The sequence below is a fragment of the Anas platyrhynchos genome, chromosome 28 (genome assembly GCF_047663525.1).
Source record: "Anas platyrhynchos isolate ZD024472 breed Pekin duck chromosome 28, IASCAAS_PekinDuck_T2T, whole genome shotgun sequence".
NCBI lineage: Eukaryota > Metazoa > Chordata > Aves > Anseriformes > Anatidae > Anas > Anas platyrhynchos.
In genome coordinates, this window is record NC_092614.1 from 5176552 (window position 1) to 5203443 (window position 26892).

Genomic DNA, 26892 nt, shown 5'->3' on the forward strand with positions numbered 1-26892 from the left:
GGCAATGCTGTTCTAGCTTCAAGTGCAGAGCACAGCACTCTAGGGGCTGCTGTGGGGAATGCTGAGTCTGTCCCACATAGCCCCAATACAGGCAAGTGCCCACAAGGGAGGAACATGTGCATGAACGTGACACAGTGTACAGCAAAGATTCTGGACAGCATTTGAGCAAAGCACATGGTTTGACGTGGTAGAGAGGGGAGGTGGACTGGGAGCCTTGCAGAAGGCGCTGGAGCCAGGGCTCTTGACAAGAGAATGTCAGCTTTCTTGGGCCTTGAACTTAAGGCCTGAGAATCCTATTTGTTAGCCTGAGTAGCAGTGGCAAGGAAAGTGCTGGAGTGCCCCGACTGATCACTGGTGGGTGTCATGACAGAAATAAGCTTGCGTCATGTAAGGAGTTGGTGTATGATTTTATTCATTTTTTTTTTTGAAGCAAAAAATGAAAGGCATCAAGTTATGGGAGTGAAGAAGGAATTCTCTATGGACAGGATCTGCACTGTGTGTCTTGGGAAAATCCACCTGGCTCTGTCCGATGCTGGTAGAAGGCAGGATCACCTGCACATGAAAGCATTCCTTTCTGTGTACATTCATCTTGTTATTCCTTCTAACTAAAACAGCCACTGACCTGTTGGGCCTTTCTTTTGTGATCCAGAAAGGGCCCTGCACAACCTCTCCCCCTTTACAGACACCCCTGGGTCAGAGCAGGAGGAGGCAAAACAGGCCAGCAGGTTTTCCCTGAGGGCAGTGTCAGCAGGGTTAGGGTCACAGGCAGGAGCTGGGTCACCTGTAATCAAAAGGGCCCCAGAGAGTCCCTAGGGAGTCACCCAGACTGACAACATTTGCCTTTACTGGACTCTTCCAGCACGTGAGCTGAGTCTTCTGCCCACACTGACATGTGTTGCCTGGAAATACTTGGGCCTCCCTACCTGCCACTCAGGAGTTGCCTTCTTTGGGGAAAGGGCATAAAGCAGGAAATGAAAAGCAGCATCACAGGAAGGCAACACACATCCCGTATCATTAGGTGGGATGTTTTGCATTCAAGAGCAGCTTGTCAGAAAATAGTCCCTGCTTCAAGGGATGCCTCTGGACATGGGGCAGCTAAGGCCCACTATAAAAGCCAGCCCAGCTCCATGCTCTCTCATCCACTTCTCTGGCCTTCTTCTTGTTGGGAACCAGGTGAGTGTGAAGCCCCTTCTTGTCCCCCTCATTCTCCCACAGGAGGACTCAGTTCCTTGGACCTTTCAGCCGCTATCAGCTGTGTGCCCTGCCAAATCTTGGGACTGCTGATTGTGGGAGAGTCAAGGGGTAGAAGGTTTGTCATGGAGGAAGATTGGGCCTTTGGTGTGATGGCTCCTGTGCTGGAGCCTAGGGTGTATCCCGGCTGCAGTGGCTCTTTTTGGGCCCTGTCAGGATGCAGCCAAGAATGCCTCGCACATCCCTGCACAGCCTCCAGCTCACAGTACTGCCTGTGCCTTGGATCTGTTAGGGTGGGGTGACTGGCTGCTCCTCATGCATGCCCATGTTAAACTTCCTATCTGCCCTCTCTCCCAGGTGAACCTCCTGCCCCCAGACATGTCCTGCTACGACCAGTGCCGGCCATGCCAGCCCTGCGGCCCGACCCCACTGGCCAGCAGCTGCAACGAGCCCTGCGTTAGGCAGTGCCAGAACTCCACCATTGTCATCCAGCCCTCTCCCGTGGTGGTGACCCTGCCCGGCCCCATCCTCAGCTCCTTCCCGCAGAACACGGCTGTGGGATCCTCCACCTCTGCTGCCGTTGGCAGCATCCTCAGCTGTGACGGTGTCCCCATCAACTCTGGGTGCTGTGACCTCTCCTGCATTACCAGCCGCTACTGTGGCAGCAGGTGCCGCCCCTGCTAAAGATGCCAGACAGTGCCCCAGACCAGGACCCCAGGAACTCACAACATGCTGCTGGCCAAAATGGATGGAAGAAGAGACCTCATGTTGTTGTTCTAAGAGGACCTGACCATCTCTGGCTTTCCTGTAAAGACAGATAGGAAGGGGCCAGCCTGGAGTCTATGATAACATGACCAATGTCTTCCTATCCTGTTTTCTACACGCTCTTTTTCTTTCTTTGCTTTCTTGCCCTCTCCTTTGTGTGAGGCCCCCAGAAACCAGCCTGGAGAGACCTGGTAGACCCTCTCCCCATGTGGGCCAGGTAGATTGATGCCCTGTTGCAAGTCTGCCATTGGAAAAGCTGAACAGATTTTTGTCTGCTCCTGCTTGCTACGATCTTGGGGCCTCCTCTTGGAGTGTCCTCCTTTCCCTCCTGAGCCTTGATAAACATTTGCAGCAACCCTGAGTGTGTCCCTGTGTGGTCTTTTCATCTGGATACTGATGGCCAAGGGAGAAAACCATTCCTTAGTGGGAATAGGCTGGGGGCACTGCCTCATTCCTCTAGGCACTGGAGGGTGGGGCATACTGCAGCAATTCCTCTTTCAGGCAGTGTCTCTTGAAGGTGAGGAAGACATCCCTAGTTCCATCACAGCCAATAGCCACCAGTCCGTGACTTGTGGCATCTCCGCCTAGACAAGCGCTGTTGACATTGTAGGCCCCGGCTCTTGGGGAAGAGTGTTCGTCTTGCTTTGGGTGGAGCTGTGCTGGGGGTGGAGGCTGAGACCAATATGATCCCAAAGGACTGCAGAAACTGGGAATGGGTAATTGTCTTGGTGATGGCCCTCTGTCCCTCATCGACTTTCACATTTCCTTCACCACCTAATCATTGGCATCATGTCTGGGCATGAAGAGCAGGAACAGCTTCCCTGTGCATCCCCATCACACTACAGCACAGCGTCTGGCATGGCCCAGCTGTTGCCAAGATGCATAGGGCTGAGGGGATCCACAGGTTCGTACTGGTACCAGTCCCATCAGGCCACACACTGGAGTCCCCAGGCCCTGTGAACTCAATTCCTTTTTCATGAAGGCAGGCCCAGGGCAGGGACCAATGCCCAAACACTCATGGCTGCTCGGTCTTGCTTTCTTTTCCCCAAGCATGGATCAGCTTTCATCAGGCCCTGGAACTCAGAGACCCCATAGGTGGCACAATTGCACCATGCTCCAGAAAAGACATTCCATGGGGGCAGGGATCCCAGAGTCTCTGCTGAGACATAGCAGTGAGAATGGGACCTGATTGTGCACTCAGCAAGATCTGTGTATGGGCCCTGAATGTCACAAGGCATGCACCAGCCCAACCACAGGGCACACGCTGGGGGATCTTCTCCCAGGCACCAAGCTCCTCTGTCATTCCCAGAGCCATGAGGATGAAGTGGCCCTTGTGCTCCATGTAGCCCCACTGCTCTCCACACCCAGGTGAGGGCCTTCCCACAGTAGCACACCTCGGGGCCCTGTGGTGTGGGGGTAATTTACTTTCACAAAGAGTCTTGCCCCTAGTCCAAAGACTCTGCTCATGCTCAGGCCTAGCATGGCATTGCCCCAGCTCTGCTGCCTGTGTGCCTGTGCCTGGGCTGGCCAAATCTTGTCAGCCTGGCCTAGCCAGCCTCTTAGGTGGTGCAGGGCCATCTCTGGATGGAGCCTTCATCCAGGCCTCTCTGGAGTCTGGCCTATCAGGTATTAGCCCCGGCCCAGCTCTCACGCTGGGACCGAGACTTTCTACGCATAACACATCCATTGCTTGGGTTAGAGCAATAATCAATAGGTGCTTCTGAGCCAGAATTATCTCCTGGCTAACACTGAAGTCTGAGATGGAGGAGCATATTCACAATTTGGAGATTCACAATTGTCTTGGAAATGACAGAATCCTTCTGGAGAACAAGTCCCCTCCACATCCAGAGTTGTTGCACAGCCAGGGCACCTTCCTGCACCAGGGTGTCACTCACAGCACAGAAGTACAAGGCGCTGTCAGAAAGCTCGACTTCCTTCAGCCGCAGAACACTGGATTTCCTCTCAGTGTTCAGCTCCGTGGTGAGACGGTCACTCTGCTTGGTGCCTGCTCCTGCTTGATAGGAAATCCGTTGAGGGGCTTGTCCCTTCTTCTGCTGGTACCAGAGCAAGCCATTAAATCTGGAGGTTTCATATGTGCAATTGGTCTGGAAGGTGTTTCCCTGCTCCACAGTGACTTGTCCTTCATGCTGGGTGATGGACACCTGCCCCGTGGTTTCTGGAAGAAAGAGAAGTTCAGCAGTTCTGTGGGGAAATCTCCAGACTGCCAAACAGGAGTGAATTCAGACCTGTGGGAGATAAGGCCCCCTGTCCTTTACTGGGCTGAAAGGTCCCCAGGGCTGGGGCACAGCAAGGTGGTTTGGGGGCAGAGCTCAGAGCTCCCTGGCCAGAGCGGACCCTGAGGAGAGCTGTACTGTGTGCCTGCTCCTCCTGCCTCACACATCAGGCATAAGACAGACTGGACACCCTGGTAATGTCCATGGGAGGAGAGCTTTCATGTCCCTGTATCCACTTGGACACAATCTGTCTGTTTCTATAGGAAAGGGAGAAATGAGGGATGGCAGAGACTGATGAAATCTTCTCTGGTTACAGTAGGTGGACCAGAAGAGAGACGCAGAAAAGGGATGGACTGAAAGGACGAGAGAAGCAGGAGAGGTCTCTTCTCCATCTCCTCATTCCAAATTTTGAAGAATAACAGCAATGTGAGATAACCAGTCCAAGAACCAGAAACAGGAGACAACATTTACCAACATTTTCCCTGTGATTCATAATCTCTTTTTCACATAAATGTGGTAAGGCTGACGAGGGCTTCCTGGGAAAAGAAGATTTATGTCTTGATTAAAAGCCAGCACTTACCCAGCAGTTGCCCCAGGAAGGCAGTGAGGATGAGATACCCACGGTGCATGCTGAGACCGACCCTCTTGTTTGCTGTGGGAGAGAGAGTCAGAAAAGCACCTCCCAGCCCCAAGAGAACAGAGCTCAGGAAATGACTCTGCTGGGGGAACAGGAGGAGATTCAGCAAAGATAAATTTTCTGTTCTGACTGTGCCCCAAATGCTCCCTGGGGTTTCTCCCTCCTCCAGCTGCAGCAACCTTTGAGGATTGTCACAGTCAGGGATCCTGGGAACTCTGGGAGCCGCATCATGTGCAGGGGCTGCTCTCGTCTCCTCTCCCAGTGGGGTCCTCACTTCCCCAGCTACATCTGCCTTCTCTTCTCTCTTCTGCACAGGCACTGTTTGGCCATGGCTGATGTCAGGACAGTCTTCCCCACTGAGCTTGTTCTTTCTACCTTGGGGTCCTCTGCTCCATAGAAATGTTTCTGTTTCCTGTGTGAGGAGTAGATGCCTTTCACATCCCCAGAAAGAAGGGAGGAACCATGCTACGCAGCAGCCCAGGGTTTCTGGCTGTGTCCTGTTCTGGTGGGATAACCTAGCATTTGCAAGAGGAACGGGGCTCCACTGGGGTGTTGGATGGCATGAGCCTAGAGGGGACAAGGACAACCTGTTCCATTGGGCAAGGGGTGAGGAGTCAGCAGGGAAAAGGATGTGGGTTCAGTGGGTCACATGCACTCACAATGATGGGCCACAGGGGGCACTCACCCAGGGCCACATCCCCAGCAGTTTCTGCTTCCCTGATGCTTGGGCCCCCTCTATCACCACCCCTAACACCTTGTCTGGCTAGGCTGCGCCTGGCTAGTTGCCTTGTCAATGCCTCAGATGTGTACTTCTCAGACATCCAAAGGAATGACACTCCAAGCCCTGCAGCCCCCAACTGCTCCTTTCATAGCCCCCAGGCAGTGTGAACATTCTCCCTCTCTCCAAAAATATTTACCGCATGAAGCAGTGAATCCTCTTCACTGCCTGTGGTGTCCCGAAACAGAAGGAGATTGTTCATGGAGAAGTTTGGGATCTGCATGGCAGCTGGCCTGAATAGGCACAGAGCTCTGCTGTGCTGTACAGAGCTGTGCTGTCCACATCCTTTGGCACGTGGTAGTGTGCATGTGGCAAGTCTGTAGGAGTGAAGCAACGTGTTGTTTTTTGATGAATAGAGCTCTCCATTTCAAAGAAGAATTACACAAAATCCCAGAAAATCTCCAAAGATAACAATGCCAGTGAATCTCAACAGGAGCAGGATCTGCAGCATGTGCCTTGCCCTGACAAGTGGTCTGTCTTATGTTCCTTGGTGAGCTCCACCACAACCACTCTCTTACTCCCCCTCATCAGAAGAGGGTGAGAAGAAAAAAAATTAATATAAGGGAAAAGTAAGAGAGAGAAATAAGCAAGGGCTGCACAGAAGCACAGAGAGAAAAGAAAATTATTCTCTACTTCCCCTCAAAAAATGATGTTTGGCCATCTCCTGGCAAGCAGGGCCTTAATACTCATAGCGATTGTTTGGGAGGACAGATGTCTTCATAATGAGAGCTCCCCGCTTTCCTTCCCCTTTGCCGCCTTTTATTGCTGAGTGTGACATCACATGGTATGGAATATCCCTTTGGATGATATGGGTCAGCTGCCATGGTGATGTCCCCTCCCTCCTTTTGCCAACCCTCCACTTCCTGGCTTTGGAGGTGTTGGAGAAAGAATCTTGATGTTGTGCCAGCGCTGGTCCATAATTGCCCAAACATTGTTGTGATGGCAGTGGAGTTCTAGCTCTAAGTGCAGAGCACAGCACCCTAGGGGCTACTGTGGGGAATGTTAATTCTGTCCCAGACAGTCCCAGTACAGCTCCATAAATCAGGGACAACTCTTTGGGCCTGACTATTCAGCCAGTTTCTAACCCAATGAAGCATGCGCCAGTCCAAGCCATGAGCAGCCAGTTTCTTGAGGAGAATGCTGTGGGAAACGGTGTCAAAAGCCTTGCTGAAGTCAAGGTAGACCACATCCACAGCCTTTCCCTCATCCACCCAGAGCGTCACTGTGTCATAGAAGGAGATCAGGTTCGTCAAGCAGGACCTGCCTTTCATAAACTCATGCTGACTGGGCCTGATCGCCTTCCAGCCCACTCCTTCTCAATTTTCCACATTGCAGCTAACAGCCAGCTAACTCTCCTTCTTTCCTTTTCTCTTTCCTTACTGTACATGTATCTTTCCATTTATTAAATTCATTCCTAGAAGGATTTGGATTGTGGTGTATTGAGCTTAGCCATTGCTGCTTTGCATCTTGCCTTCCATTTCCAAGAAAACCCTTTCACAGTGGGGCCCATTTCTCAAGGGAACCATTCATTATTCTAACACAAGGCTCCTGCTGACTACACCCAGCTCTGTCTCCCAACACTACAGAGCACTGGCAGGTTCTCTACGGATCCTTGGCGGAATGAGGACCGGCCACTGGTTGTGGTTGTAACTAGAGATTTATTATTATATAATAAATTACTAGAAATACTAAAAATTACTACAAAATCCTAAAGCTTACTACAAATAAATTGCTAGTTTGATTACTAGCTTGATAACACCAATGCCCTTTCTCGCCACAATGGTGGGTATCTCGGCATGCTGGGGCCAGTGAGAGGGAGAGACAAGGAGGCAGGGGTGCACATTAACAGCCCCTTCCACATGATGGATATTTGCCTTGCTGTTGGTTATGCTAACCACACTGCCAGGCATCAGGAGCAGGGGCTGCCACTCACACCTGGCTCACCACAAGCCCCAGGTGTCCTTGCTGGGCAGGCTCAGCTCAGAGCGCTATGCAAACTGTGATGAGACGGAACTGCACCTCACAGCACCCGCACCTTCCTGTATAAAGCTGCAAGCTGAGGGCACCAGTGTGGGCTCAGTGCACACAGGTAGACAGCGCTGTCCTGGAGCTTGGCATCTTGCACGTGGAGAAGCACCTGGGAGTTCTCCATGGAGAGCACGGAGGAGATCCTCTCAGAATGCACATGAGGCTTGAACTTGCTCACCTGCAGCAAGAACTGAGGGGACTGGGTCAGGCGCTGCTGGTACCAGAAGATGTAGGGAGCAGAGTAGCTGGTGGAGAAATTGCAGTGCAGAGTAGCGTTGTGTCCCACCTGGATGGCAGTTTCTTGTGCAAACTGCACCACAGAGTCCTTCTGTGCATGACCTGCAAAGCCAGAACAGCATCTCAGCACTGCTTGAAGATGTATCTGTTCTCCCCCTCTCTCTCCTGTGTCTATCAGCTCACCAACTTGTTCACTGTCCCCACTCTCCATCTCCCTTTTCATGGGCTGTAAAATGCTGAGCTAAGTACACATGCACTCTTCTTTCTGCACGTGTTATTCAATTCCCATAACCAAGTCTGTCAGCTTACGTACTTTTTAGGAGTATCTCACCAGGATTTGAGTCCTTATGTACCTGTGAACAATGCATGTATGAATGCTAGGCATCTGCAAAGGAAAAGTGTAGAAGCTTATTCATCCCTGTACACTCGTTGCTCCTGACATCTCCCAGACTGTCTCCCGTACTGGTCTGCAGCCCCTGCTCTCCCTACAGAAAACACTTCTAGTTCTTCCAGGAGGAAGGAGTCCAATTTCCCCCCTCCAGAAATGATGGGATGCCATCTGGCCCCTAGCTTGCCCTGCCTCAAAGTCACATCTCACCAAAGTCTGACAGTGCCAACAAGGCTGACAGGAAAAGCAGGACCATGTCACGCTCTCGCCTTCACAGGGTGCCCACGTAGTGCCTGGAAAGAGGGAGCTCAAGCTTGCAAGTTCACTTCCCCCTCTGCCAGCTCAAAGCAGCCTCTAAACCTCAGCACAGAGGGTGGAGCAAAGCTCTCCCCCTGCTGCTCCTTGGGGCTCACCTCTGCCCTAGCAAGGCTCTCAAGAGAGGGATGGACTAGTGGCTAAAGCAGTCAGAAAGGAATCCAGCCAATCTTTGCCGTGCCCTAGGATCCCCATGGCCAGCCAGAAGTGTTCCAGCACAGGGAGCGTCACACTTGTGCAGTTAGCTCACAGCTGAAAGCCTGTGAAGCCTAGGACATTTCACTTGGTCAGCAGTAAGGCAAAAGGACACCAACATGGCTGCTGTGTGCTTCCCTCTTTTTGCCCCTTCCAGCAGGTGGGCAGCCCCAGCAAGGGGCAAGTGTCCCCAGTGGCCTCCCCCTCCCATCCAGAACCCGGCCAGAGACAGAGACCTGCACCCACCTCTGCTGTCAATGAAGATGGGATTGCTTCCCCCACCCCCCTTCCACCCAATCCCCCGGGAGAGTGATTAAGGAGGTATTGGGGAGGCATTGGGGAGGCAAGGACATTCCCCAGACATGGACTGTATATCTCGAAACAACACACTGGAACTCATGATAAGGAAGCGGCAGACGGACAGAGAAACAAATGTAAGGACTATAAATCTCAAAATTGGACATTGGAATTCATTATAAAGATACAACAAACGGAAGAATTGGCAACAACCAGCTCTCGCAATTAAGAAACGTGCCAATTCAGCAGATTCCTGACCAAAGCTGAAAAGTACACTGTGAGGAAGACTCAGGGTCTTCCTCCCAAAGACCCCTGCCCACAATTCTTGGGAGGCTCTACGCAGGCGCAAGGTGCCAAAAGGCTAATTAGCATGAGAAGCGAGGGAAGGCGGGGATAGGTAATGCATATGTATAGGCACTTGTAGAATATTGATAGATTGATTGTATAAATTCAAGACTGCTTTCCGCTTTGGGTATGCACGATAGGTGGAGAGATCCCCCGTGCATCCAGCGCTGCAATAAAGAATATACCACTTAAAGGAATTTCGGCTTCGATCTTTGAATCAATAGCCACACACTATCTGGCAGGGAAGGACGCCCCACCACAGCCCTCTGCTCAGCAGTCAGCACCTCTGCACACACAGGAGTGAATCCTGCACCAAGGGCAGACCTTCAACAGCGCTGGCTAGTGCAGCAAACCCCTCTACAACTCAGTCCTTTGGCAAGATCCAAGGTTCCAACACGTGTCATTAGAGTGAGTGACCAGCACAGATATTTGTTGTATTGCCAGGATGTCATCTCAGCGCTAGAGGTCCTGGATTTGGGCTTAGGAAGAAACCTGTACAACAAGCTCTTGGAAAAAAGACCACTGCAGAAAACGGAGGAAACCCAGTGTGGCTGTTCTGAGGCTCCCTCGGGCCCGTGCTGTTTAACTCCAGGCCCTGCAAGGGGACTTCCAAGCACCGGCAGCGACCCCACGCGGCCCGACTGTGGCTGTGCCCCCGCCTCGCCCACGCCCCACCTGCCCGGCCCCACGCACTGCGGGGCACCCCCTGATGCCTCCAGCTGCACAGGCCGTTGGCTGCCTTTGCTGCAAGGGCGCGCTGCTGGCTCGTGTGTGGCTGGGTGCCTCCTGCACCCAAAAGCCTTTCCTGAGGGTCTGCTTCCTTGGCAGCCAGCCCCCATCCTGAATTACTCTGGGGGCGCTTCCTACCCAAGAGGAAAATCCTTTTCTTTGCTCCTTTGCACCAAAATGAGGTTCTGGTCAGCCCCTTTCTCCAGCCAGCCTGTGTTCTCCACAACACATTTGTGATCTACGCTGTCACCACCTGTGTGCCCTGTTTGGGGACCATGCACAAACTGACCGAGGGTGCCCTCCTTCAAACTGCTTGTGGCCCTAATGAAAGCATTCAGCAGGACTGGGTGTCTGGCACTGCCAGCTGCTACTCAGGCAGAAGGTGCCCTCCACGCCAAAGCTGCAGGCTTGGGCCTCTGGGAAGGGCTCTCAGGAGCTATGAACACTGTGCCAGACAGTCAGCCATACTGAAGACTCCAAACGCTGAGAATTCATTTGGCACAAGGGGGAGTGGGGGGGGACACAGAAATTACTCTTGCTATTGTGTGATCCCTTTGCTGTGATATTCTACACATGGAGGAGTGACAGCTGCTCCTTTACCCTCAGGCGAACCAGCCAGTCCAGGCAGAACCAGCCATGGGAATCTGTCCCCTCTGCGATGCATTTCTGAGACAATGCTGGCAGGCCTTTATAGACAGGTGTGAGGAGATGGGCCTGGCACTGGCATTGACTCACAGATGAACCTGGCAGTGTCCAGGGGCGGAAATCTCTGACTGACAGGCACTCTCAGGAGCCTTACAGCAGTCTGCTTCTCCTGTACATCCCAAGGTCATCGATGGACAGCCACGCTGAGGCACTCCAAACATTGTTACCCTGAATTAAACCAAGGATCCAAACTGTCCTGATTCGGTCCTTGTTGGGGCCTGAATTCTGCAGGAACAAAGGGTGATTGTTGCATTGTGAGGAAAAGGAGGACTCAGGAGAAAGGGGCTGTGTTTCAGTGCCTCTTCCCTGCACACACCTCTGCCAGGCTGGTGCCATCTCCGTTCAGAATATACCAGAATAGTCGCAGAATATACCAGGATGTGCTGCGTAATCCCAGAATTACCAAGATATAAAAAGGGACCCTGGTGGGCGTGAGGTGCGCGCCATTGATGGAGCTGAGACTCCCCGGCCACCCAGCGCTCTTTTGCTTGCTGTTGCTTACTCAATAAATTCCTTTCTATTATTAATGCAATGCTCTCTGAAAATTAATTAAGGGGGCAACTTATAACAGTATTAGCCCCCGTGCAGCTCTCACGCTGGGACTGAGACATTCTACGCATAACACATCTATTGCCTGGGTTAGAGCAATAATCAATAGGTGCTCCTGAGCCAGAACTATCTCCTGGCTAACACTGAAGTCTGAGATGAAGGAGCATATTCACAATTTGGAGATTCACCTTTGTCTTGGAAACGACAAAATCCGTCTGGAGAACAAGTGAAATTTTTGATTCATCTTTCCTATTCCTGAGCTTTCGTGCTGCAATATGAGCAGCAGAAAACATCAACAAAAAGCGTCTTCCATTTTTTTTCTCATTCGGATTCTCAAACTGGTATTTAACAGCTGTTTGTTCAGCCCCAGGCATGTTCCCAGGCAAGAACCAGAGGGAAAGCATTGTTCCTGCAGAGGTGTTCAATGTCTCCAGAGAATCCTTGGGGCAGTGATCCCGGGGTAGATCAGACCCTTTCTGAGACAAGGCTGAGGCTGGTGCTGCCTTCCCTGAGAGCACAGAGAAAAGAGGGCCCATGGCTGTCCCCTGCTGGGAGCTGCCTAGGCCAAGCTTTTCTTTCTCCAGGTTGCGTTTCTTCTTGCTCTTGCAAACAGACAGAAGAGCTTCCTGAAGCCTGGGGACATCAAAACACCATATTCAACATGGTTTTGAGACAGAGGAAGGTTCATCAGCACAGCCTCGATTCTCCTGTCTGGCCTTGGCATTTGCAGCCTGCAGGATGCCTGGCTTGTCCCAGACATGCACCAGGTTGTCCCAGACACGCAATCCCACACTGCTGCAGGAGCTGGTCACTATGACACTGCTTCCTGTGCAGGGACTGAGGATGATCATACATGCCTCCAGCTCCCCTGAGGAGACATCAATGAACTCAGTGGGTTGTAAGTCTTCATTTATCTCTTGCTCTGATTGCTTACTGTGAAGAACATGGAGAGCATGGCCTTTGGCACTAGGGGCTGCTCTATTTTTCCTGTCCCTCAGGCACAGGCTTTGGACATGGACTGGCTGGAGGTCTGCAGATAACCTGGTGGCTGGGATGCAAATCCATTGCTATTGACTGACTCATTGAAGAGAGGGAAGTACCCTGTAAATCTCTGTCAGAACTACATCTAGGGGTCTCTGGCCTGGGCTAGCCAGGGCTCAAAGCAAACAGCTTTATCATGGGCTTGAAGGAATTTACTCACCCTGGGGATGAGGGGCTGAGGGCAAGCCCCCAGGGGAGTTCTGTTTCCCAGCAGGCTCTGCCCTAGTCTGGCAGCCCAAAAAGGGAGGAAAGTAGAGCACTGTGGCCCATGTCAACCAGTCAAGGTCAGCCCTCTCTGCACAGCCAAAGACATCAGGCTGTTTGGGAAAGAGGATTGGGCTGGTAGATCCTGGAGTGAACAGGGGAAACAGCACAGCCAGGGGAGAGTTGAGTGCCCCATCCCAGAGCTCTGCCTTGCACAGACACATCCCCTCCACATCCAGAGTTGTTGCTCAGCCAGGGCAGCTCTGTGCACCAGGGTGTCACGCACAGCACAGAGGTACAAGGCGCTGTCAGAGAGCTCGACTTCCTTCAGATGCAGAACACTGGATTTCCCCTTAGTGTTCAGCTCCGTGGTGAAACGGTCCTTCTGCTTGGTGCCTGCTACTGCTTGATGTGTAATCAGCTGAGGGGCTTGTCCCTTCTTTTGCTTGTACCAGAACAAGCCATTAAAGGAGGAGGTTTCATATGTGCAATTTGTCTGGAAGGTGTTTCCCTGCTCCACGGAGACTTGTCCTTCTTCCTGGGTGATGGACACCTGCCCCATGGTTTCTGGAAGAAAAAGAAGGTCAGCAGCTCTGTAGAAAAGTCTCCAGGCAGCCAAACAGGAGTGAATTCAGACATGTGGGAGATAAGTTTCCCAGGAGTGAGCCCAGCCTGTGCACACAAGGAAGAGGACTTTGGAGGAACACAGCAGGCAGAAGACAGACTGGACACCCTGGTAATGTCCATGGGAGGAGAGCTTTCATGTCCTGTATTGACTTGGACACAATCTGTTTTTTTCTATAGGAAAGGGAGAAATGAGGGACTGCAGAGACTGATGAAACCTTCTCTGGTGACAGTAGGTGGACCAGAAGAGAGAGGCAGAAAAGACATGGACTGAAAGGACGAGAGAAGCAGGAGAGGTCTCTTCTCCATCTCCATTTCCAAATTTTGAAGAATAACAGTATCATGATAGAAACCAGCCAAGAACCAGAAACAGGAGACAACATTTACCAACATTCTCCCTGTGATTCAGAAGCTGTTCCCCACATAAACGTGGTAAGGCTTCCTGGGGAAAGCAGATTTATACCTTGATTAAAAGCCAGCACTTACCCAGCAGTTGCCCCAGGAAGGCAGTGAGGATGAGATACCCACGGTGCATGCTGAGACCGACCCTCTTGTTTGCTGTGGGAGAGAGAGTCAGAAAAGCACCTCCCAGCCCCAAGAGAACAGAGCTCAGGAAATGACCCTGCTGGGGGAACAGGAGGAGATTCAGCAAAGATAAATTTTCTGTTCTGACTGTGCCCCAAATGCTCCCTGGGGTTTCTCCCTCCTCCAGCTGCAGCAACCTCTGAGGGTTGTCACAGTCAGGGACCTTGGGAACTCTGGGAGCCGCATCATGTGCAGGGGCTGCTCTCGTCTCCTCTCCCAGTGGGGTCCTCACTTCCCCAGCTACATCTGCCTTCTGTTCTGCACAGGCACTGTTTGGCCATGGCTGATGTCAGGGCTGTCTTCTCCACTGAGCTTGTGCACCTTCACCTGGGGTCCTCAGCTCCATGGGGATGTTTCCTGTGGGAGGACAAGACACTTTGATTTCTCTTTCACATCCCCAGAAAGAAGGGAGGAATCATGCTATGCAGCAGCCCAGGGTTTCTGGCTGTGTCCTGTTCTAGTGGGATAACCTAGCATTTGCAAGAGGAAAGGGGCTCCATTGGGGTGTTGGGTGGCACAAGCCCAGAGGGGACAAGGACAACCTGTTCCATAGGGCAAGGGGTGAGGAATCAGCAGGGAAACGGATGTGGGTTCAGTGGGTCACATGCATTTACAATGATGGGCCACAGGGGGCACCCACCCAGGGCCACATCCCCAGCGGTTTCTGCTTCCCTGATGCTTGGGCTCCCTCTATCACCACCCCTAACACCTTGTCTGGCTTGGCTGCACCTGGCTAGTTGCGTTGTCTTCCCCCATACCTCTCTCAGTACACCTCAAATGTAGAATTCTCAGACACACAAAGGAATGACACTCCAAGCCCTGCAGCCCCCAACTGTTCCTTTTATACCCCCCAGGCAGCGTGAACGTTCTCCCCCTCTCCAAAAAAGTTTACTGCACAAAGCAGTGAATCCTCCTCATTGCTTGTGTTTTCCTGAAACAGATGGAGATTTTTCGTGGAGAAGTTTGGGATCTGCATGGCAGCTCACCTGAGTAGGCACAGAGCTCTGCTGTGCTGTACAGAGCTGTGCTGTCCACATCCTGAGCCCAAGATCTTGTCCCCATATCTGTTCTTCATACCTTGTACCCAGATCTGCTCCCCACACCTGCTCCCTAGAGCTGGATCCCACAGAGCTCTTCCCAGTACAGAGTTCCCAGATCGGGTTCCTATGACCCGGGCATGAACACCTGGTCTGCAGATCTGCTCCCCCAGACCTGCTGCCCAGACCTGATCCTTAGATCTGGATCACAGCTCTTGGCCCCATATAGCCCAGTAGATTGCAACAGCTTGCCAGTGAGGGGCACTGTGGTTTCCGGAGGCCAGCCATGGCTGGCTGGTGGGGGTCCACCACCGCACTTGGGAGATTCCAGTAGCTTGCCGGCAAGGGTCCACCGTAGCTCCTGGAGAGCCAGGCATGGCTCTTCGGTGTGAGTCTGCTGTGGCACTTGGGAAACCACTGCTGGTCATTAGCGGGGGTCTGCTGTCACGCCCTCAGTCCGACGCAGGTCATTGGCAGGGTTCCGCTGCCACACCCGGGAGACCACAGCAGCTCGCCAGTGAGGTTGCGCTGAAGCTCCTGGAGGCCTGCTGCAGCTGGCAGACCTGGTCCCAAGACGTGCTCCACCAGGACCTGCTCCCTACACCTTCTCCTCACACCTGTTCCACAGATCTGGTCCCTAGACATGCTCGCTAGAGCTGCTCCCCAGAGCTGGCTCCACAGACCTGCTAATATGACCTGCTCTGCACGCCTGTTCCACCTATCTGGTCTTGAGAACTGCTCCCCAGACTGGTTTCCCAGAGGTGGTCCCCAGACTGGTTTCCCAGAAGTGGTCTGCAGACCTGCTCCCCAGATCTGTTCTTCAGTTCTGCTCTCACAAACCTGGTATCCAGACCTGCTCTTCACACCTGGTCTCCAGTTCTACCCCCAAGATCTGGTCTCCAGAGCTAGTTCACAGACACAGTCCCCACTCCTGGTGCCCAGACATGGTTCCCGAATCTGGTCCCCAGACCTGTACTCCTGAGAGCTGGTCTCCTGACCCGGTCATCAGAGTGGGTGCCCAGGGCTGCTCCTCAGAGTTAGTGCCCAGGACTGATTCCTAGACCAGGTTCCCAGATCAGCTCTCCAGACCTTCTCCCCACACCTCTTCCGCAGATCTGGTCCCCAGAAGTGCTCACTGCACATGGCAGTGAGCATGTGGCAAGTCTGTAGGAGTGAAGAAATGTGTTGTTTGATGAATAGTTTTCCATTTCTAAGAAGAATCACAAAAAATCCCAGAAAATCTCCAAAGATAACAATGCCAGTGAATCTCAGCAGGAACAGGATCTGCAGCAAGTGGTCTGTCTTACGTTCCTTTTGTGAGCTCCACCACAACCACTCCCTCACTCACCCTAAGAAGAAGAAGAAGCGAAAAAGAAAGAAATTTGGTATAAAGCAAAAGTAAGAGAAGAAAATAAGCAAAGGCTGCATGGAAGCACAGAGAGAAAAGAAAATTATCCTCTACTTCCCCTCAAAAAGTGAGGTTTGGCCGTCTCCTGGCAAGCAGGGCCTCAATACTCATAGCGATTGTTTGGGAGGACAGATGTCTTCATAATGAGAGCTCCCCGCTTTCCTTCCCCTTTGCCGCCTTTTATTGCTGAGTGTGACATCACATGGTATGGAATATCCCTTTGGATGGTATGGGTCAGTTGCCCTGGCGATGTCCCCTCCTGCCTCTTTCCCACCCTCCACTTCCTGGCTTTGGAGGTGTTGGAGAAAGAATCTTGATGTTGTGCCAACACTGGAGTTCTAGCTCCAAGTGAAGAGCACAGCACTCTAGAGACTACTGTGGAGAATGTTAATTCTGTCCCAGGCAGTCCCAGTACAGCTCCATAAATCAGGGTTCCCAGCTTCAGGAAAAAAAAAAAAAAAAAGCCTAAGCTATTCCCTTTTTCTTTGAGAGTTTGGCTCCATTTGACTTTTGAATATATCACCTAGCAATGCAATTTGAATAGACAGCTAAATACAAAGATTAGACGTATTCTAATATGAACTCACTGTGTAGTATCCTAAGAGTAAAAATCACTCCCCTGTACAGGGAGACCCTGACCCAACATGGGACCCTTCCTCTCTGAGGATGTGCAGAAGGAAAAGTGCAGATGCTTATTCATCCCTGTACACTCGTTGCTCCTGACATCTGCCAGACTGTCTCCCGTACTGGTCTGCAGCCCCTGCTCTCCCTGCAGAAAACACTTCCAGTTCTTCCAGGGAGGCAGGACTCCAATTTCCCCCCTCCAGAAATGTTGGGATGCCATCTGGCCCCTAGCTTGCCCTCCTCAATGTCACATCTCACCAAAGTCTGACAGTGCCAACAAGGCTGACAGGAAAAGCAGGACCATGTCACGCTCTCGCCTTCACAGGGTGCCCACATAGTGCCTGGAAAGAGGGAGCTCAAGCTTGCAAGTTCACTTCCCCCTCTGCCAGCTCAAAGCAGCCTCTAAACCTCAGCACAGAGGGTGGAGCAAAGCTCTCCCCCTAGTCTCAAGACTAGTGGCTAAAGCAGTCAGAAAGGAATCCAGCCAATCTTTGCCGTGCCCTAGGATCCCCATGGCCAGCCAGAAGTGTTCAAGCACCGTGAGCGTCACACTTGTGCAGTTAGCTCAAAACTGCAGGCCTGTGAAGGCTAGGACATTTCACCTGGTCAGCGGTAAGGCAAAAGGGCAACGACATCGCCCCTGTCTGCTTCCCTCTTCTGGCCCCTTCTGGCAGGTGGGCAACCCCAGCAAGGGGTAAGTGTCCCCAGTGGCCTCCCTCTGCCATCCAACCTGCAAGGGGACTTCCAAGCAACGCCAGGACGCCCACGTGGCTCCGGCTGTGGCTGTGTCTCTGGCAGGCTGGTGCCATCTCCGTTCAGCTGCACCCAGGCTCCAGACCCTTTCAGCAGAACCGAAGTGCCTTGGAGGGGCCGGGCTGGCGGGGGAACCCCCGCGGCTGCGGGACGAGGTGGTCCTGGCGGGCGGAGCGGCAGCGCCCCCTGGGGGCTGTGCCCCTGCCTCGCCCCCGCCACACACGCCCGGCCCCGCCCGCCACGGTTCCTGCACGGCCGCAGCCCCGGCTCCTCTCCCCGTGGCTCTCAGGGCGCAGTAATACACCGCCGCGTCCCGAAGACGGGGCTCGGTGAGCCACAGGGCGCTGGACCGGCGGTCTGCTGCCACCACGAGCCACCCCGGCAGGTCCCTCAGTGCACTGGAGCCTCTAGTACCGAACACTAGGAATGTAGGTCCTTGGCCCGGGAGATGGCGGTACCAGTAGATGTAGTCACCAGTCTGGATGTTGGGGTGTGAGCAGGTGATGTTGATGCCGGTGCCCTCGGTGGTCTCTGCCCATGGTTCCTGCTGCACCTGGGCTCTGCACACAGCCACTGCCGAGAAAGAAAGCAGGAGAAAACTCAGAAAATGTCTTTCCTGCACCGAAAATATCACGCAGGGGGAGAGGGGAGAAGAAAACGGTTGATAGCCGATGCGAGCTTTTTCTCAGAAGAAAGCACACAAAGGCATTTTAGTGGGAATGATTATTAGGGGACCAAGTCGGAGCAGGGCTGTTTGGGAGGAGAGTCCGAGCCAGGAGAAGAAGGGAAGCAGGCAGCAATGAGTGGGGGTGTGCCGAAAGGAGAGGAGGAAGGCAGGGAGCAAGGCAAGGTGGGAGGCAACGGCCGGCTGAGCTCGCTGGAGGCAGGCGGGATGGCTGCAGAGGGAGGCCAGAGGGGAGCGAGGTCCGTAAGAAGCCGGCGGGCCAGAAGCGAGGGCAGCCCCGTCCCGTCCCGTCCCGTCCCGTCCCGTCCCCGGCGCCGGCAGCCCCGCGCACCCAGGAGCACCGCGGCCAGCGCCGCCAGCCCTGCGGCCCGGCCCTGCCGCATCCCGCCGCTCCGCCGCCCGCGCCGCGCTGCCCCCGCCAGCCCCGGCTCTGCTCCGCCCGCGGCGCCTCCTCCCCGCCGCCGCCGCCCGGCGCCGCCAGCTCCGCCCCGGGGCCGCTCGGGGGCTGGCCCGGGCTGCGAGTGCTGGGCGCCTGTGGGCGGGCAGGGCTTCGGCTGCTGCCCGCGGGGCTCTGCCCGTCCTGCAGCCCAGCCCGGGATAGGAGAGGCAGAGCGAGAGGGAGTGGGAGATGGAGCCGGAGCGAAAGGGCGAGGGAGCGGAGACAGCAGCTGCCCTTCTGCTACGGCATCTCCTTTGGGAGTGGGAAGGGGAGAGGAGGGCAGTGAACATGGTAGGAGATGAGGAGGCATAGAGGAGAGCAGAGAAGGAGCCTCAGCCCCGTGTACCCCACGCAAGTGATGTGACTGCCCACATTTGGTCTCCTCACTGCGTCCCTCAGTCAGGTTTGTATCCCTGTGTGTTGTTTCCAGCTTCCTGCTGTTCTTTCTCTCGGCCCCCCCCCCAGGTGCTGAACGGCTGCTTCTAGGGTAGGAAACAAGGAGGGAGGAGCTGAAAGGTAAGAAAGAAAATGAGGGCTGCTGTGGAAGCAGTGATGGCAGCTTCCCCAAGACCTCCATTGCAGAAGAGAGTAGAGAAAAGGGCATGGCCCTGAAAGCAGAGACAGCGAACACAGCAGGGGAAACAAAGAAAAAACCTCCCTCGGTTTTGCATGGCTTCCTTCATTTTCTCGGTCCCTAGGCTGCAGATTGGTGCATGGAGCAGGGGCATCATAGCCCTGGAGAAGATGGACACCACTTTGTTGTGGGACAAGTTGGCAATGGGTTGGGTATAGAGGAGGGAACGTAGCCCCCGGCATGATACAAGTGCAGGGAAGTGAGAGTGAGCAGACAGTGTCTTGTGTCTCCTCACATGTCTACATTCAGAGGGAGGAGCACCCTGCAGGAACTCAAGGAGGACAGGAAAACTGGTGGTGCTGTTGTATTCAAGAAGCACAGCAGTCCAGAAGCTCTCTGCAGAAGGCAGCTGCATGACTGACAGCGAGTCCCAGAAGGAGCTGCGATTGTGTAGGGCCAGAGCAGGGCAAACAAAGGGTGAGCACCGCTTGTGCCAAGGAGGGGAGCAGGAGCTCAGCCCACAGGCCTCCCACCAGACTGCAGTTCTGCAGTGGGTGGCAGATGCACGCAGCTTGGTCATAGGCCATGAGTGTGAAGAGGACATCCCAGTTTAGGCCCGCTAGTGGAGGAAGAGGAGCCAGACCACACAGCTGGAAAAGTAAATTGTCCATAAAGAGGCGTTCTGACCAAGACATGGCACATGTCAATGAATGAGAGGTTTCCAAAGACAAATTACACAGAAGGATGCATGGGCTATTTGGGCACCACACACGAGTGTATTCCCAACCTGGATCAAGAGGTAGATATCTGAGTCCAGAATAAAGAGCAGCAGCTCTCAGCTCTCAGACAAACCCAGCAGCAACAAAAGAAACCTCTCTCTAGACCTTCCCCTCACTCCTGTGGGAAGGAGATAGAGTTGCTGCTCAGGATTCCTTGCCTTCCACCACTCGATATCTTCTGGAGGTAAAACACAGCAGGGCCTCAGCAATCCAGGATGTTCCTTGACAGACAGTTGAAAGTAAAAGCCGAACTCTGGAGTTCAGGAGAGCAGTATTTGTTTTCTTCACTGTGTGCACAACTATCTCTGTGCATTCCCAAATATACTTCAGTATGCATCCAGGAGTGTCTGTGAGTGCACCCATGAAATCATGCATCTTTTGACATCAGCAGCAGTGTGCATGAGTGCTGTTCCCTCCGCCCGCTTTTGATATCATGAATGATATCGGTATGTGATCATGGGTCACCCTGGGAATTAACAGAAACAGTGATCCGTCAACAGCATCCCTCCAAGGCTGATATGTGGTGACTGTGCATCCAGAGGATCACAGGCTGCACCTCCAGCACGCACGTAGTCCAACCCTGTTTTCAGAGCGGGTCTCATCAGATCAGGTTGCTTAGGATCAAGTCCAGGCAAAGTCTGAACTTTTCAGAGGGTGGAGCTCCAATAGCATCTCTTTGGCAATCTGCTCTAGGACTTGATCGCCTTCAGGGTAAATATTTCTTCCATGTATATTTCATCCATATAACCAAGCCTACCCATTTCTGAAATTGCACGCATTAGCCCCAGACTAAGTATGCTTCATCTCCAAAGTTCAGCTCTGTTTCCTTTGAATCCCCCTGTGAAGTGGGAGTAGACAATACACGTCTGTTTGGCTTTCTGTGTTGCACCCACGGGGTCTTTCCCTCCTCCCACAGCACAGCAACACCAGGACCCATGTTCCTCTGGTTCAGTACCACTTCTGCCCAAGGTTTCAGGCCCTGCATGACTCAGCACCAGGCCCATGAGTCACAGATGTATGTGTGGCATTGGTTTCCCCATGGGGGACCTCTGTCCCACCCCACACACCACTGACACTGCACCGGCAGCAGATCCACGCAGGGCTGGGCCTGCACAAAGATGGCAGAATTTCTCAGCCTTTCTCCTTGTGCATAAAGCTAACACCATCCTTTTGAACACTCTAGCCATGGGGAGTGCAGCTGTGTCCTGGCCTGGAGCGGCAGGGAGGGGTGACTGTCACCATGCTCTTTCACTCTGAATCCTGTGGTACAGAATTAAAGAAAGGATCCAAACTGTTGTGGGCCCATCCTTGTTGGGGACTGACATTGGCAATGAACTTCTTAGGGTCAGGAGAAAGAGGGCTTCAGATACAGAAGGCTGCATTTCAACATATGTGCTGTGGGCACTTCTGGGCTGTTTTTGTTCTGTGATTGTTCAGCTGTTCTCAGGTTCCTTCTTCCTCTCTTCTTGCCAACTAAACATCCACCACACAGCTCTCTCACACAATCTGCTGAAAGCAAGATGTGGGGAGACAATGTGATTTAAGCTAAAGGGCTTACAAGTATAGACAGGGATAATATAATTAAATGAAAAAGGAAGAATAATTATGAAACTAAAGAGTGAAGGTTGTTTGGAAACAAATTGAGAGAAAATTATACTCCACTTCCCATCAGCAAGTGATGTTCGTTGAAGTCTTTGGAAGCACTGACTCAGTATGCCCACCCCTGTTTTTCCTTCCCCTTTCACATCTTTCCTGCTGAGTGTGACATCATCCAGTACGGAATATCCCTTTGGTTGGTTTAGGTCAGCTGCCCTGGTGATGTCCCCTCCCAACCTCGTGCTCACGTGCATACCTGCTGGCTTTGTGGGGCTTGGAGAGAGTCTTGATGCTGTGTCAGCACTGCTCCACTATAGCCCCAATGTTGGTGTGATGGCAATGCTGTTCTAGCTCCAAGTGCAGAGCACAGCACTCTAGGGGCTGCTGTGGGGAATGCTGAGTCTGTCCCACATAGCCCCAATACAGGCAAGTGCCCACAAGGGACGAACATGTGCATGAATGTGACAACATGTACAGCATAGACAGAATTTGAGGAAAGCACATGTTTTGAAGAGATAGAGAGGGGAGGCGGACTGTGAGCCTTCCAGAAGGCACGGGAGCCAGGTCTGTTGACAAAACAATGTCAGCTTTCTTGGGCCTTGAACTTAAGGCCTGAGAATTCCATTTGTTAGGCTGAGTAGCAGTGGTAAGGAAAGTGCTGGAGTGCCCCGACTGATCACTGGTGGGTGTCATGACAGAAATAAGCTTGCGTCATGTAAGGAGATGGTGTATGATTTTATTCATTTTTTAAAGCAAAAAGGCATCAAGTTATGGGAGTGAAGAAGGAATTCCCTATGGACAGGATCTGCACTGTGTGTCTTGGGAAAACCCACCCGGCTCTGTCCGATGCTGGTAGAAGGCAGGATCACCTGCAGATGTAAGGTTTCCTTTCTGTGTACATTCATCTTGTTATTCCTTCTAACTAAAACAGCCACTGACCTGTTGGGCCTTTCTTTTGTGATCCAGAAAGGGCCCTGCACAACCTCTCCCCCTTTACAGACACCCCTGGGTCAGAGCAGGAGGAGGCAAAACAGGCCAGCAGGTTTTCCCTGAGGGCAGTGTCAGCAGGGGTAGGGTCACAGGCAGGAGCTGGGTCACCTGTAGCCAAAGGGGCCCCAGAGAGTCCCTAGGGAGTCACCCAGACTGACAACATTTGCCTTTACTGGACTCTTCCAGCACGTGAGCTGAGCCTTCTGCCCACACTGACATGTGTCGCCTGGAAATACTTGGGCCTCCCTACCTGCCACTCAGAAGTTGCCTTCTTTGGGGAAAAGGCATAAAGCAGGAAATGAAAAGCAGCATCACAGGAAGGCAACACACATCCCGTATCATTAGGTGGGATGTTTTGCATTCAAGAGCAGCTTGTCAGAAAATAGTCCCTGCTTCAAGGGATGCCTCTGGACATGGGGCAGCTAAGGCCCACTATAAAAGCCAGCCCAGCTCCGTGCTCTCTCATCCACTTCTCTGGCCTTCTTCTTGTTGGGAACCAGGTGAGTGTGAAGCCTTTTCTTGTTCCCCTCATTGTCCCACAGGAGGACTCAGTTCCTTGGACCTTTCAGCTGCTATCAGCTGTGTGCCCTGCCATATCTTGGGACTGCTGGTTGTGGGAGAGTCAAGTTGTAGAAGGTTTGTCATGGAGGAAGATTGGGCCTTTGGTGTGATGGCTCTTATGCTGAAGCCTAGGGTGTATCCTGGCTGTGGTGGCTCATTTTGGGCCCTGTCAGGATGCAGCCAAGAATGCCTCGCACATCCCTGCACAGCCTCCAGCTCACAGTACTGCCTGTGCCTTGGATCTGTTAGGGTGGGGTGACTGGCTGCTCCTCATGCATGCCCATGTTAAACTTCCTATCTGCCCTCTCTCCCAGGTGAACCTCCTGCCCCCAGACATGTCCTGCTATGACCAGTGCCGGCCATGCCAGCCCTGCGGCCCGACCCCACTGGCCAGCAGCTGCAACGAGCCCTGTGTCAGGCAGTGCCAGAACTCCACCATTGTCATCCAGCCCTCTCCCGTGGTGGTGACCCTGCCCGGCCCCATCCTCAGCTCCTTCCCGCAGAACACGGCTGTGGGATCCTCCACCTCTGCTGCCGTTGGCAGCATCCTCAGCTGTGACGGAGTCCCCATCAACTCTGGGTGCTGTGACCTCTCCTGCATTACCAGCCGCTACTGTGGCAGCAGGTGCCGCCCCTGCTAAAGATGCCAGACAGTGCCCCAGACCAGGACCCCAGGAACCCAGAACATGCTGCTGGCCAAAATGGATGGAAGAAGAGACCTCATGTTGTTGTTCTGAGAGGACCTGACCATCTCTGGCTTGTCCTGTAAAGACAGATAGGAAGGGGCCAGCCCGGAGTCTATGACAACATGACCAATGTCTTCCTATCCTGTTTTCTACACGCTCTTTTTCTTTCTTTTCTTTCTTGCCCTCTCCTTTGTGTGAGGCCCCCAGAAACCAGCCTGGAGAGACCTGGTAGACCCTCTCCCCATGTGGGCCAGGTAGATTGATGCCCTGTTGCAAGTCTGCCATTGGAAAAGCTGAACAGATTTTTGTCTGCTCCTGCTGTGCTACGATCTCGGGGCCTCCTCTTGGAGTCACCTCCTTTCCCTCCTGAGCCTTGATAAACATTTGCAGCAACCCTGAGTGTGTCCCTGTGTGGTCTTTTCATCTGGATACTGATGGCCAAGGGAGAAAACCATTCCTTAGTGGGAATAGGCTGGGGGCACTGCCTCATTCCTCTAGGCACTGGAGGGTGGGGCATACTGCAGCAATTCCTCTTTCAGGCAGTGTCTCTTGAAGGTGAGGAAGACATCTTTAGTTCCTCCACAACCAATGGCCACCAGTCCTTGACTTGTGGCATCTCTGCCTAGACAAGCGCTGTTGACATTGTAGGCCCCACCTCTTGGGGAAGAGTGTTTGTCTTGCTATGGGTGGAGCTGTGCTGGGGATGGAGGTTCAGACAAAGATGATCTCAAAGGATTGCAGAAACTGGGAATGGGTAATTTTCTTGGCGATGGCCCTCTGTCTCACTTCCACATTCACCTTTCTTCCACCACGTGATCATGGGTATCATGTCTGGGCATGGAGAGCAGAAACAGTTTCCCTGTGCATCCCCATCACACTACAGCACAGTGTCTGGCATGGCCCAGCTGTTGCCAGGATGCATAGGGCTGAGGGGATCCACAGGTTTGTACTGGTACTAGTCCCATCAGGCCACACACTGGAGTCCCCAGGCCCTGTGAACTCAACTCCTTTTTTATGAAGGCAGGCCCAGGACAGGCACCGGTGCACAAACACTCATGGCTTCTCTGTCTTGCTTTCTTTTTCCCAAGCATGGATCATCTTTCACCAGGCCCTGGAACTCAGAGGCCCACAGGCAGTACAACCCCATCATGCTCCAGAAAAGAGATCATGTGGGGGCAGATATCCCAGTGTCTCTGATGAGACATGGCAGTGAGAATGCGACCTGGTTGTGCACTCAGCAAGGTCTGTATATGGGCGCTGAATGTCACAGGGTATGCACCAGCCCAACCACAGGGCACACGCTGGGGGATCTTCTCCCAGGCACCAAGCTCCTCTGTCATTCCCAGAGCCATGAGGATGTAGTGGCCCTTTTGCTTCATGCAGCACCACTGCTCTCCACTCCCAGGCAAGGGCCTTCCCACATCTGTAAAACCTTGGGGCCCTGTGGTGTGGGGGTGATTTAGTTTCACACAGGCTGTACATGCTGCCAGTGCCAAGGGACCAGGATGGGGGATGGGGCTATTGCTCCATGGTGTGAGGATGGGGGGACCTCTCCCCAGGCCAGGTTCTCTGGGAGGCAGTGCTAGCTCAGGTGGCAGCGCAAGGGCAACAAGCATCAGAACCAAGCCCACCAAAGTCCAGGATAACCATGGCTCCCAGCTCTGGCCTGAGCCCTAGCCCAGGGTCTCTGCATAAGCTCAGGCCTAGCATAGCCCTGCCCCAGCTCTGCTGCATGTGTGCCTGTGCCTGGCCTTGCCTAATCTTGTCTTGTCTTGGTAAAAAGGCATCGTCCACATAGCATCTCATTGTCTCTGAAAACCATAGAAAAACAGAATGCTAGGATATACTAAGTTAGAACAGACAAACAAGGGTCATCAAGTCCATCTCCTCTAGCTTCACCTGCAAACTACGGGTATGAGACTGTTGTCCGTGTGGTGCAATTTCCTGAAGTAACTAGGAAAATAAAACTAACATTCACATTTCAAAGAAAATGTACAGCATTGAAGAGGCTTTCAGGGTGGGGTGTAGCTGCATTATAAGCTGCACTTTTTGCTACCCTGATCCAAGGACCTGTCATGTTTTGACAAACGCTGTACCCTAGTGTACTGTTGCTCATTATAATATCATTATAATACCAAAACACACCTCCATCCCAAAAGCTACCTGCCTCCAAGGTGTGACCACCCCACACTGAGCATGAGCTCTGAATTTCTTGGAGCCTATTACTTTAAACAGAGACGGGAGAACTTTTCACCAATCATAATGTATTGGATGTAGGAATAGAAGGTATTTTGAGCAAGTTTGCTGATGACACCAAACTTGGAGGAGTTGTGGACTCGAATGAGGGTGGAACGGCCTTGCAGAGGGATCTGGATAGGTTGGAGAGCTGGGCGATCACTAACCGCATGAAGTTCAATAAGAGCAAGTGCCGGGTCCTGCACCTGGGACGGGGAAACCCTGGCTGCACGTACAGACTGGGCGATGAGATGCTGGAGAGCAGCCTAGAAGAGAGGGATCTGGGGGTCGTGGTAGACAGCAAGTTGAATATGAGCCAGCAGTGTGCCCTGGCAGCCAGGAGGGCCAACCGTGTCCTGGGGTGCATCAAGCACGGCATCGCTAGTAGGTCGAGGGAGGTGATTGTCCCGCTCTACTCTGCGCTGGTGCGGCCTCACCTCGAGTACTGTGTGCAGTTCTGGGCACCACAGTATAAAAAGGACATGAAACTGTTGGACAGTGTCCAGAGGAGGGCTACGAAGATGGTGAAAGGCCTGGAGGGGAAGACGTACGAGGAACGGCTGAGGGCACTGGGCCTGTTCAGCCTGGAGAAGAGGAGGCTGAGGGGAGACCTCATCGCAGTCTACAACTTCCTCGTAAGGGGGTGTCGAGAGGCAGGAGACCTTTTCTCCATTAACA

General features: G+C 53.0%; 3 protein-coding genes and 1 long non-coding RNA gene across 4 annotated transcripts; 2 read left to right on the top strand and 2 right to left on the bottom strand.

Annotated features, from left to right (window-relative positions):
- Positions 1-1059: 1059 nt before the first annotated feature.
- On the top strand, positions 1060-2317 carry LOC119715122 (feather keratin Cos2-3-like). The gene is made up of 2 exons (XM_072028932.1): positions 1060-1173; positions 1549-2317. Exons 1-2 carry the CDS (start codon positions 1075-1077, stop codon positions 1873-1875), a joined length of 426 nt encoding a protein of 141 aa, XP_071885033.1. The 5' UTR covers positions 1060-1074; the 3' UTR covers positions 1876-2317.
- Positions 1821-25983, bottom strand: LOC139999704 (uncharacterized). Its single transcript, XR_011805186.1, has 2 exons — positions 24037-25983; positions 1821-1977 (listed from the first exon to the last, which is right to left on the bottom strand). It is a non-coding gene; the product is annotated as an uncharacterized lncRNA (long non-coding RNA).
- LOC113840601 (uncharacterized) lies at positions 3993-18924 on the bottom strand. Its single transcript, XM_072028889.1, has 4 exons — positions 18686-18924; positions 17519-18242; positions 4771-7972; positions 3993-4132 (listed from the first exon to the last, which is right to left on the bottom strand). The coding sequence occupies exons 1-3, from the start codon at positions 18735-18737 to the stop codon at positions 7780-7782; spliced, it is 969 nt and encodes a 322-aa protein (XP_071884990.1). The 5' UTR covers positions 18738-18924; the 3' UTR covers positions 3993-4132; positions 4771-7779.
- On the top strand, positions 23103-24378 carry LOC119713053 (feather keratin Cos2-3-like). Its single transcript, XM_038168931.2, has 2 exons — positions 23103-23232; positions 23608-24378. Exons 1-2 carry the CDS (start codon positions 23134-23136, stop codon positions 23932-23934), a joined length of 426 nt encoding a protein of 141 aa, XP_038024859.1. The 5' UTR covers positions 23103-23133; the 3' UTR covers positions 23935-24378.
- Positions 25984-26892: the final 909 nt, after the last annotated feature.